Source organism: Lynx rufus, unplaced genomic scaffold, assembly GCF_022079265.1.
Source record: "Lynx rufus isolate CCGP_SWC_20201006 ecotype Redwood Valley unplaced genomic scaffold, mLynRuf1.p SCAF_1, whole genome shotgun sequence".
NCBI classification, from domain to species: domain Eukaryota; kingdom Metazoa; phylum Chordata; class Mammalia; order Carnivora; family Felidae; genus Lynx; species Lynx rufus.
The window spans coordinates 178,017,081-178,028,304 of record NW_025814823.1 but is presented as its reverse complement, the minus strand read 5'-3'; the positions used below and the strand labels follow the sequence as shown (position 1 = coordinate 178,028,304).

Here is an 11,224-nt window from a genome sequence, read left to right as displayed (position 1 = left end):
TGTTGTGGTGTATCCAGTAGTTTGCTAATCTATGGAGGAGGTATTTTCTGAGTACATGTAATCTGAAAAGTCACTTTTTAACAAAGTTCAGTGCCACTAAATCTTAGAATTTTAATTGTGCCATTTTTGTCCTCCTGATGTTTTCATGTGTTCTTTTGTATATGACCAGTTTTTCTGAGAATTCATTAAGATGGTTGTTGGTTTTCTAAAGTTTTATGTCTTATTCTGGGCCCTGGGTAGCTGGGTCTATCCTCCAGAGACTTTTCCAGTTTGGGGCCATTTTCTTGGGAGATTTCAGTCTCTTGCTTAACTTCTATCCATTCTTAGGCCTTCTGTTTGGTTCTCTTGGATGTTTTTCCTCATTCCTTTCTGTTTAAACTTTAGGAGAATTTTGTCATCAAAATTGTGTTTTATTTTTTTAACTTCCAAATGCTCTTCCTTGGTGTTTGGGGACATAGTATCTGAAGTCTGAAGAAACTCTTCACCTCATGCATTGTTTACTCATTTTTTTTCACCTCTCAGTCTTTTTTATATTGATTAGGAGGATTGCTCTTGCTCATGAGGCTGCAGTTGCAGATACTTTGATGGGATGAACAGATAACACCAGCCTTTTAATTTCTTGAGTGTTTTTGGTACAGTAACCTTATTTTGGGAGGTGGGGAAAAGGTTGGTGCAGTACTGTCTTTCTAATCCCAGTTTCCAGGGGTTAGGTGCTTCTTCTAGTCGTTTACTTCAGGTTTTGTTTTTCTTCATTGAGTGTTCCATTTCCTCGCTCCAGGAGGTCTATCCTTGTAGTTTCTCATTTTATACCATTGTTAATGGAGACTCCAATGGAAATGGTGAATGTTCATTGTTCTTCATTTCACTGAACAGTGTCTTTGGCTTAAAGGATGTTTATATTAATGTTTAAAAGATCATTAAGTTGATAGAATTCCAAAACAAGCTACACATGATTTTTTAAAACTTACTGGTGTAAAATAGTGCTACCATGAGTTAAATACATTAGAGTTGTCGTTTCTTTCCTGGGTAGTGATTTACATTGCAGAATGTGATGATACGGGAGTATATTAGGTAATTAGTTACTTAAAATGTTCAAAAGTAGAAGTGTACTTTTGCATTATGTCTCCAAAATGTAGGTCTGATTTGTTTATTTGAGTAGCTTTGTGTAGAAGTTAACACTTGGGTTTATTATTTCATGGGTACGAATGTAGCAGGAAAATCAAAAGCACTACTCCCCATTCTTAGGGTTGGCCTTACTGGTGACCCTGTACCCTGTTCTTGCTCATAAGATAAAACTAATCAGATCCATCTTCAGTAAAGATTCCAGGTATGTCATGTGCCTCAAAAGTCACTAATAGTGCTTGGTTCTAGACCTCAGCCAACTAAATACGGTAAGGCTTATGACTAGAAATTCCTCCCTTTCAAGGAGTGCAAATTATTAAGTGACATTGGCCGTACTTAGATCAATATTGGTTTAATTGCTAAAAACAAATGAGGTACTTTGGGAAAACTAACGTTTTAAAGCAGCATATTTAGCTTTTAAAAAATAGTTTTATGTTAGAGCACCAGCCGGGCAGAGAGGCAGAGGGGGAGAGAGAATCTCAAGCAGACTCCATGTCTGGCATACAGCCCAACATATGGGGCTCAGTCATGACCTGAGATGAAATCACGAGGTGCTTAACTCAGGCACCCCACATTTTTAGTTTTCTAAGATAAATAGGAAAAAAACAATTATTTTCCTTTGTCCCTGATACTAATCTTTTTTAAATTTTTTTTTTTTTTCAACGTTTATTTATTTTTGGGACAGAGAGAGACAGAGCATGAACAGGGAGGGGCAGAGAGAGAGGGAGACACAGAATCGGAAACAGGCTCCAGGCTCCGAGCCATCAGCCCAGAGCCTGACGCGGGGCTCGAACTCACAGACCGCGAGATCGTGACCTGGCTGAAGTCGGACGCTTAACCGACTGCGCCACCCAGGCGCCCCTCTTTTTTGATTCATAGTAGAGGGACCTGTAAGAGAAGCTGCTTTGTTCTTAATTTTGAGAACTTATGGATTTGCCAGGAGTAATACTTTTTATATTTAGTACTTTTTGAGGGAATAATTCTATTTCTCTTCCATAAGCCAGTCTGCTGAATATGAATGTTTAATGGCTTAGTTCTTAGCAGTACCATTCACTGTTCTGCAGACATTTCTTTTAAAATCCCCACTTTGTTTCCCTTTGTACCTGACTTTGAAAAACATATTTTAATGTTTTATTCTTTTCACTTACCAATTTTCAGAATGATGGGTTGATGTTCTGGTAACCTCTGGAAGTGTACTGAGTTTTAAGTATCCTGAAATCCTGTATTGGTATTTCACTGTAACTTTTTTGGCTGACAACCACTAGCTTAATGAGGGGAGAGAAAATGTCTAGGGTGTGGGGCTTTTTGAAATTGTCCAAGAAAAGTTGAGGGTCACGTGCACTGATGCTCTGAATCAAAGGTAGTGGTCTGGGCTCTGGAGATAAAGGGGTTAAATTTTTTTATTTTGTTGAGTTTTTTAATTCCAGTATAGTTAACAGTAAAGGGTTAATGTTATTTCAGAAAGTCTAAGGCTACCTTCCAGCCAGTTCTTGCCAAAGAGCCAGTTGCTGCTCCCTGACTCATGAATTTGGCAGTTAGAGGTCCTGTTTAATGCTGTGAAAGTTCTAAGTGCTGGTTTTGAGAAAATTGTTGAGGCTCATCTGTGTTAAGGGTCTGCTCTTAACCAAACTACTTGATGCTGTTGAAGGCTTGAGGCTCTGTCCTGGGTTGTTAGGCTGGAGGTTCTCCCATCTGTCTCCAAAATACTTTATTTTACAGTCTTATGTTGGGGAGAAGTGGGAAAAAAAATGTCAGATGTTAATTTACTTTCACTCTTGAAAAAGAGATGGGAGGAATCTAAAATAATTAAATGTATACTGTGTCCCTAAGTTCTAAGTGTTTAGGATTAGTAAGTAAGCAAAACAGTTAACTGTCCTGTTGGACTTAACATCCCATTGTACTAGCAGTCAATACACATTCTCAACTCCCTTTAAATTTTCAGTTCTGTGGAAGACAACAAGTGGGTATTACTGGCTTATTACAGCTGGGAACTGAATTAGCACACAGCCATGTAGCCCAAACTGTAGTGGCCTGCATTGGCCTCCCTCACTGCCACAATTGGAACATTCCAACTCATTATTACCTACAGTAACCTTTTGAAAAAATGGATTTTGACCCTTAGTTTCAAAGCCTTTGACAGACTAATTGCATGTCCACACTGGTGAGTACTACTTGGCAATAAGAATGAACAACTGATCAACAATGGAGGAGGATGAATCTCAACATGAGAGCAAGAGGCCAGACACAAAATCGCACATAATACATGGTTCAGTTTATGTTACACTAGAATCTAGTGCCAACAAATGTTAGATTGGGACCAGTGATGGGTGTGGGGAGCCTATGCCTCAGGTTTTTGTTTTGTTTATATTTTGAGAGGAGGGACAGGGAGGGGGAATCCCAGCAGGCTTCACACAGTCTGGCACAGAACTGGATGCAGGGGCGGGGCTTGAACTCAAGAACCTTGAGACCATGACCTGAAGTAAAATCGAGGTGCTTGACCGATGCTTAACTGACAGCCACACAGGTACCCCCAGGAAGGTGTTGACATACATACAAACATTTTCCAAACTCACACTTAAAAGATACGCACTTTAAGAATTGTACATAAATAGTGGCTTTAAAAAAAAAAAAGGCTTTTGGGTACGTATTGGCCTCTGAGAGCCTACAAGTCATGATTGAGCATTTGCCTGTTTTTACCCTCAACTTTTGCCATTCACCCCTGGCTTAGTCCTTCCTGTCACCTAGCCTTTTTCTGCTTGCAGGCACTTGACGTCTTTTGCTTGGAATATTCCTTTGCATGGCTGGTTCTCCCCACCTTTGTGTCTTAGCCCAAGTATTACCTAGAAGTGTTTTCTATACCACTGGTTTTCTTCAAAGCCCTGATAACAAGCTAGAATTTCTCTCTTAACTTGCTCATTGCCCATCTTCCCTAGAAGAGAAGTGGCTTTTTATTATTTTTTTTTTATTTTAAGTTTATTTTGGGGAAGGGAGCAGAGAAGGAGAGAGAATCCCAGGCAGGCTCTGTGCTGGCAGTGTAGAGCCTGATGCGGACCTTGATCCCACCAACCGTGAGAGCATCACCTGAACCAAAAAATCAGGAGTCAGATGTTTAACAGACTGAGCCACTCCGGTGCCCCCAATGAAGTGGCTTTTTCAGGACAAGAACTTGTCTGTCTTCCCCCATGGCCTTGACAGTAGGATCTCAATAAATGGTGATTGAATGAATTGATAAGTGACTACCAAATTAGTATTACATATTAAGTGCTATATGAACATGTCAAATTGAGATAGGAAAACCTCATAAGATTCACGTATGGAGTAAGAAAAGTATGAAAACTAGATTTGAGGTGTAAATTTGGAGTCACGACCTTCTGGTTAGACACCTCTTCAACTGTAAGTTGAGAATGATACTACCTACTTCATGAAATCATAAGTGAAAATCTGAGAATCATAATTACAATTACTAATAACAGCTAAAACCTTTGGAGCCTTCATTATGTGCCAGACTCTGAATGACCTCATTCAGTAACTGGAAACAACTCTTGGGTTGTTACTGTTCTTAGCCATAGTTTGTAGATGAAGCAGAGTCTCAGACTGTTACTTGCTGGAATTTATAAGTAAATGTTAGAGGCAATATTCAAATCCAGGATTTCTGACTTTTGAGTTGATGCTCTTATTCAGGACTGTTCTCTTGACTGGACCTTTTGGGTCAGCCTTAACTTGGGTGATATTTGTGCAGTTGAAAGACACATTTTATCTGAACATTGGAAAAAGTTGCAAGCATTTTACGTAGAACATAGTTATATACGCATTCCATTTAAAAGTAACTAATAATAGTATATAGCAAGATCAGTCCTTGCAATGAGAATGTCTGAATTGAGTCCAGTGCTTCACACAGGGACCTTTTCCATCACCCAGTACCCAGTTTTCAAAAAGTTTTCTGCTCTTGTGTCCAATGCTGAAATAGAGGCGGCCTGTTTAAGAGCCTCAGCTTTAAAAGGAACTTAAAACAGCTTGGACTGATACTTGGAACAGTTGAAATTTCGTATTCCGTAACTGAGAAATAGCGCTGTTTGACAGCAGCTACTTCAGTTTATGCTTTAGTGAAATGAAGGCTGTCAGCTGCCGCCAAGGACACAGGAGGGATCTAGCCAGATAGCATGGATTTCTGAATTTTGCTTTTTGAGTTTGTTCTTCAGTGTCCTTCCCACTATGACCTCTTTCCCTTAGCATCAGGAAGCCTGCCACTAGAAACTTCACTAGAGAGTGAGGCAGTTGCACATGACAAGAACACCTACAATTCTGAAGTTTGTGGGAAGGACGGGAGTGACGCCTCTGAAGCGGGGAGAGGCGGTGAGAAGAGATGTCCTCCTTGTTGACCTGGTTAAAAAGGGACTAAATTCGCTTAGTGTGCAAACGGAAGCAAGTCTCAGCCAGGTGGCGGGAGGAGGGCCTGGAGTGGTCGCTGACCAGAGTCCTGCTGGTTGCTTCCTGTAGCCCTCTTGGGCGGGATTGCAGCGACGCTTCAGTGCCGCTAGGTGGCAGCCGCGCGTTTCCAAAGCAGGCTTGTCTACCCGGGAGCCCAGCTGGGAGCGGGAGAAGCGACCCGAGAGTCCTGGAAGGGGTTGAGGGGGAGAGAAGTCCTGGGGACCCCTTTCCCGCAGGGGCAAGGACGGAGAGATACGAAGGGGTCTCACTTAAGAGTGCCAGCCATCCGAGTAGGCATCTGGGGCACGCCACGTTCCTGCGTGGACTCACAGGGCGGGTAAAAACGAACCCTCTTAAGCGGTGCCGCCCCGGGGGCTGGGCCTGACCCGCCCCCTCCTGGCTCCCCACTCCTGCGCTAAAGGGTGTGAGTGAGTGCTAGTAGCGAATGTGGGCGAGTGAGGACGCCCCGCACCTAACTGCGTTCTTGGGGACCGCAGCCTTCCCAATTCCGGCAGCATTTGCGCCGCGGCGCGGGTCATTGCGCCCGGGCGCAGAGCTCCGACGGCTTCCAGCGCTCACCAGCTCCAGCCTCACGGGCTCTGCCCCTCGCCGGTCCTGTCGCCGAGAGTCTGAGCGCCTCCCTCCAACCCGGAGCCGCCAGGAGAAGGCGGAGGCAGTGGAGAGGCCGCGGCAGGCAGGCAAGCAGGCTGGGCCGCCTTTGATGTGGGCGCGGCGCACCCAGCCGAGCTGAGCGCCCGTCCGGCCGCGCCCCGAGGGGGGAGCCCCCGGGCCCCGCATCCTCATTGTGCCGACTCGGGCCCGGGCCCGCCCCCGGCCCCCCGCCCCCTCGCCGCCCGCGCGTAGAAAACGCCCCGGCCGCCGCCAGTGGTGGGAGGCGGCGATGCGCACGGCCGGAGAGACGCGGAGGAGGAGACATGAGCCGGCGGGCGCCCAGACGGTGCGGCCGTGACGCGTTCCTGCTGCAGCCGCGCGCCCCGGCCCTGGAGCGCTGACCTCTGGCCCCGCACCGCCCCGGGCCCCGGCCGGAGAGCGCGCCCCAGCTTCCAGCCCCGCCGCGCATGCTGCCCCCGGAGTGAACCGAGCAGCCAGCCTCCCGCAGACGCCCGGACAGACGGACGGCCAGCAGTGAGCAAGCTTCCCCGCACCAGCCGGGCGCCTCTTGCACAGCGGCGGCCACCCCGTAGCCCCCGCGCCAGCCCGGAGGGCGCAGCGCTCGGGAGGAGCCGCGCGGGGCGCTGATGCCGCAGGGCGCGCCGCGGAGCGCCCCGGAGCAGCAGAGTCTGCAGCAGCAGCAGCCGGCGAGGAGGGAGCAGCAGCAGCGGCGGCGGCGGCGGCGGCGGCGGCGGAGGCGCCCGGTCCCGGCCGCGCGGAGCGGACATGTGCAGGCTGGGCTAGGAGCCGCCGCCTCCCCCCCGCCCAGCGATGTATTCAGCGCCCTCCGCCTGCACTTGCCTGTAAGCGCCCGCGCGCGGGGCTGCCTACCCTGCCTTGCCGTCTGTCCGTGTGCCTGTGACTCTGTCTGCCCGCCCGGCCGTTCGTCTGACTTTCCGACTGCGTATCGGTCTGTCTGTCCGCGCGCCCCCCTCCCTCAAGTCCCACTGACCACCTCTCCATCTCTCTCCCGCAGGTGTTTACACTTCCTGCTGCTGTGCTTCCAGGTACAGGTATGTGGGATCCTGACTCTGACCTCCCCCTGCCCCTGCCTCTCGGTACAGGTCGACCCCCCTTCCCCGGGCCGCGCCCCCTCCTTGTGCCCCACCCCTACTGGGCGCCGAGCCCAGTGCACCTGTTCCCAGGGCGCCAAAGGGCGGCTCCGCGCGCGCCCTGCGCCGGCGGGGGACCAGCCAAGGGCAAGGGGCTGTGCTGCCGGGCTCAGACTGGCGCGGCCCCTGTCGGCCTCGGCTGGGAAGAGATCCCCGGAACCAGCGGACTCACCCGCTGCAATGTGCCCTGCTTCAAGCCCCCCTGCCCACAATCGGCGAGGAGTTGGGACCTGGGCATTTTTCCTGCCAACCGTCCCTTAATATCTCCGCTCGCTCTTCCAAACAAAAAAGCTCCTTTCAGCCGAATGGATTTTGAGTCCAGGGAGAAAGCTTCAGTTGTAAATTACTCTGTGGTTTCAAAGGCGTTTGCAGGAGAGAGAGAGGGAGAGAGAGAGAGAGAGAGAGAGCACGCGAGCGAGCGCTAGGAGACTCGGTGAGAGGTAGCAGAGACGGGCTATTGGACTGAGGGGCCATTGCCCTTGAAGCCGCTACGGAACTGGCCACGTTCTGCACACCCTTGCCCAAGGTGGTGTGGCCCTCGGCTTGTTCCCCGCCTTGCTCCCCGCTCGCTTGCTCGCTCCCTGTGAATCAGAAGAGGGCTTGGCGCTCAGCCTGGAAAGCACTTGCTAAAATCTGATCTGTTACTTCAGCAGCTTTCAGACTCGGGAAGGTCTTGGCACGCAGACAGTTGGAACGCGCTGGCTTCCAAAGCCGTGGAAATGAAGGAAAAGCGGGGGGGGGGGGCAGAGAAAGAGAAGAGGGAAGGAGGGAGCGACTTCAGCCCCGATTAGAACCAGACCAGGGCTGCCTCAGCATGGTTTGGGGGGGGGGGCGGCAAAGGGAAAGGGAATAGGAAGTGCCAGCTGCCCTAGCCCCCCACCCACTTAGAGCTGCAAGGGAGGGGCCCTAGGAGGAGCTGGATAGGGGCCAAAAGAGATTATCTGCCCCTTACCCCCTGGGTTGAAGGCAGGTGTCTGCAGGGTTAGAGAAGATGCTCAGGTTTTAGCTTTTGGGGTTCCAGAGGTGCCCCCAAAAGACCCTCGAGCAGGGAAAATGGTGGCTCTCCCAGCTTTACGGCATAAGGAGTGTTGTGAGTGTTGAGTGCTGCTGAGACTCAAGCAGCCTCTCTCAGTGTTTGGTGTGGTGGCGGGTCTGTTTACCTCGCCTTCCACTCCTGGGAGAGGACTCAGCGTCAGGATGGACACTGGGCTTGGGGCAGCTAATTGGGGCGGGGGGCTATAAGGATGGATGGATGGATGGGTGGACGGACAGACAGACTGATGGGTTCTCTCCTCCTGTTAGTCAGGCCGGGGTCCCCAGTGACTCCTTGAATCAATATAACTGGAGTCAGTAACTTAAAACTGGCTGTTTGCCAAAGCAGATGTGACCCTATGATGGCGGGGGCAGGGGTGGGAATGGCTGGTGTCAGAGAGCCAGTGCCAGGCATGGCCTGCCTGGTTTACAGCTGAGTCTCCAAGCAGAGGGCAGGTCCCAGGGTCACTCCAGGGGATCTGTTTGTCTTACTTGGATGGGAGCTCTTTTCCCTAAGTGCTGCACCTGGGAATGCGGCCGTGATGAAATGGGCGTTGGAGGCAGGGAATGGCTGTGGACTTGGTTGCCCTCCTGGTCCTGGCTGCCCCTTGGTCCTTAAAGCAGGGCCCAGGAGGGTTTGCAGTATGGTCTTTGTATTCTCTGGGGAAGCGTGAGGGAGGGAACCTGGACTGTGCATCCCACCTCCACCTCCTGGCCAGAGCTAGAGCTAGCTTCTTAGGAAAGAGCTGGGTGGGACACCTGGGTTAGGGCTTCAAGCAGGTGATGGCGCCTCCTCTCCCCGCTCTCTTCCCTCTTCCTTTCTTGGCAGCCTTTCCCCATCCGAACTGCCACCAGGCTGATGTAGTTAACCCATGGTCCATGCACCCAGAGAGTATCTAAGGACGGGATTATGGAGGAGGCAGGCCCCTGAAACGTTGCACCAAAATTGTGCTCAGATGCGCTCACATCTTCGAGAGGACTCTCAGCTCTCCATGGATTTTCAAAAGCACCTATGATTCCCAAACAATAAAGAAACGGCAGGCTTATGTCCCCACTCATGCTTTAGGGACAAAGGTGGAGTGGCCGTGAGAGGTAGAGATGAGGGGTGGGAGTGGTAGTTGCTGGGAGCTGAGGTCCGCTGCCTGCTGAGGCGGTGTTGGGAGAGCAGCTACTTCGCTGGCGGGGTGCACTTAGCAGGGGTGGCGAGAGCTCCCTTGGGGCCAGGGGAGGCCTTCCTGCATGGTGGGAAGGGCTCAGGGCTTTACAATCTGGCAGACTGGACCCGAGTCCCAGCTTCCTCCTTCCTCCTTTGTAGACCCCTGTGAGTGTTAGCTTCATCATTTGGGAGATGGGTGGCTTCGAGGCTGAAGTGATACATGCTAAGTGTGGAGAAGGGTTTGGAAACTCTCACCTACCCAGGAGGGTATGTTGTTCTGCTGGGAAATGGACACACCTATGCCCTTCCCTTCCCCCACCTCTATGTTTTGGGGGACTGCTCCAGTCTTAGCATTAGAGTTTCTGGGCTCCTCCCTTCTCCCCAGCCATCAGTCATCAGCCCCCATCTCTAGCCACATTTTCGAGACAGCACAGTCAATGCCAGACACTGCCCTCCCCCTCGCTCCCCCCCCAACCAACCATGTGGTGAGCCCCGCCCTGCCCCCTCCCCCCTGCTGGCCACCCCAGGAAGCGGGAAGCTGGGAATTTAATAAAATCCCTTCTCCATACAACTTGGGACACCACGGATAGCTCAAATCGGAAGAATTTTAAAAATTTCCGAGGGGAGCAGGCGGCGTGACCAGTAAATTGCTTTTCTGCACTTGGCTGAGCGCTGACAATGACACCGGGCTGGGCTTTTCACGCAGCTTGGCCGGCACCTGCCTGACATTGTTCCTACCGCCAGGCTCGGCTAGGTCCTGGCCTTCCCCAGACAGGCCAGGCTTGAGGCGAGCCTGGGAAGGGGGGTTTCTGCCACCCAGCCCTTGTCACTCCCAGAGCTCCACTTCCTCCCTCACCGCATGATGTGTTCAAGTTTTGAAGTTTCCTTCCACGCCCCCTCTTGGCCTGACCACCCCCCACACCTGGCTTCCTCAGTGAGGATTTGAACCTTTCTTCTAGTTGGCTACAATAGGAAAGCCAGAGACAGACTCCTTTGGGACGTGAGGATGATGGGAAGCTATCCTATTGGGTAGCACATTTGATTTCTTAAGGCAGCAATGTCATCCCTCTGTCCATCCGGTCAGGTATTCATTCAACAAACACTTGCTGGAAACCTGCTTCTTGCCAGCCCTGGGAACAACCCAAGTCAGTTTCTGGCCTCAAGATGCACCCAGGCTAGAGGGGAGAGTGCCAGATAAACCTGAGTTCCTTTAATCCTGCCTCCTGAGAAGTGCAGGGAGGCTGGCATATCCAGCCCAGGAAAACTCTAAGGCTCTTGCATCAGGAAGCTTGTTTCCTTCTTCCTACCATTCTTCCTCCTGAAGTAGGAGGGGTAGCATTTCTACTTGACAGTTGGAGAAATTGAGGCAAAGAGTGGGAAGGGGATTTGTTCAAGGCCAATGCCAAGAGTCAAGACTCTGGATTCAAGATTCTGTATGCTTTCCCCGACACCAGACAGACTTTTTCAGAAAGAATACCAAAATTATTCAGAAAGAATACTGGTGGGAAAAGAGAGTTCCAAGAGGCATGCTAGGGTTCCTCAGTGAGAGATTCCCCTGGGATTCTCCTGATGGGTCTCCGTCATACCAGATGGTCAGAGCCCGGGTAGGTGTCTCCGATGGAAGGCATCTGACTCAGAGTCTGCAGAGCCTGATTTTCCTAGAATGTTCTGGACTGAAAGGGTCGCTATGTGACAGGCAGGC

At 50.7% G+C, this 11,224-nt stretch overlaps 1 protein-coding gene across 1 annotated transcript in view; it reads left to right on the top strand.

The window, feature by feature from the left end:
* Positions 1–6,993: 6,993 nt before the first annotated feature.
* Positions 6,994–11,224, top strand: part of FGF18 (fibroblast growth factor 18) — a 31,863-nt gene continuing 27,632 nt past the window's right edge. The window contains exons 1-2 of the mRNA XM_047076724.1: positions 6,994–7,025; positions 7,199–7,235. Of these exons, the coding sequence (XP_046932680.1) occupies positions 6,994–7,025; positions 7,199–7,235 (69 nt within the window). The remainder of the gene's footprint in view (positions 7,026–7,198; positions 7,236–11,224) is intronic.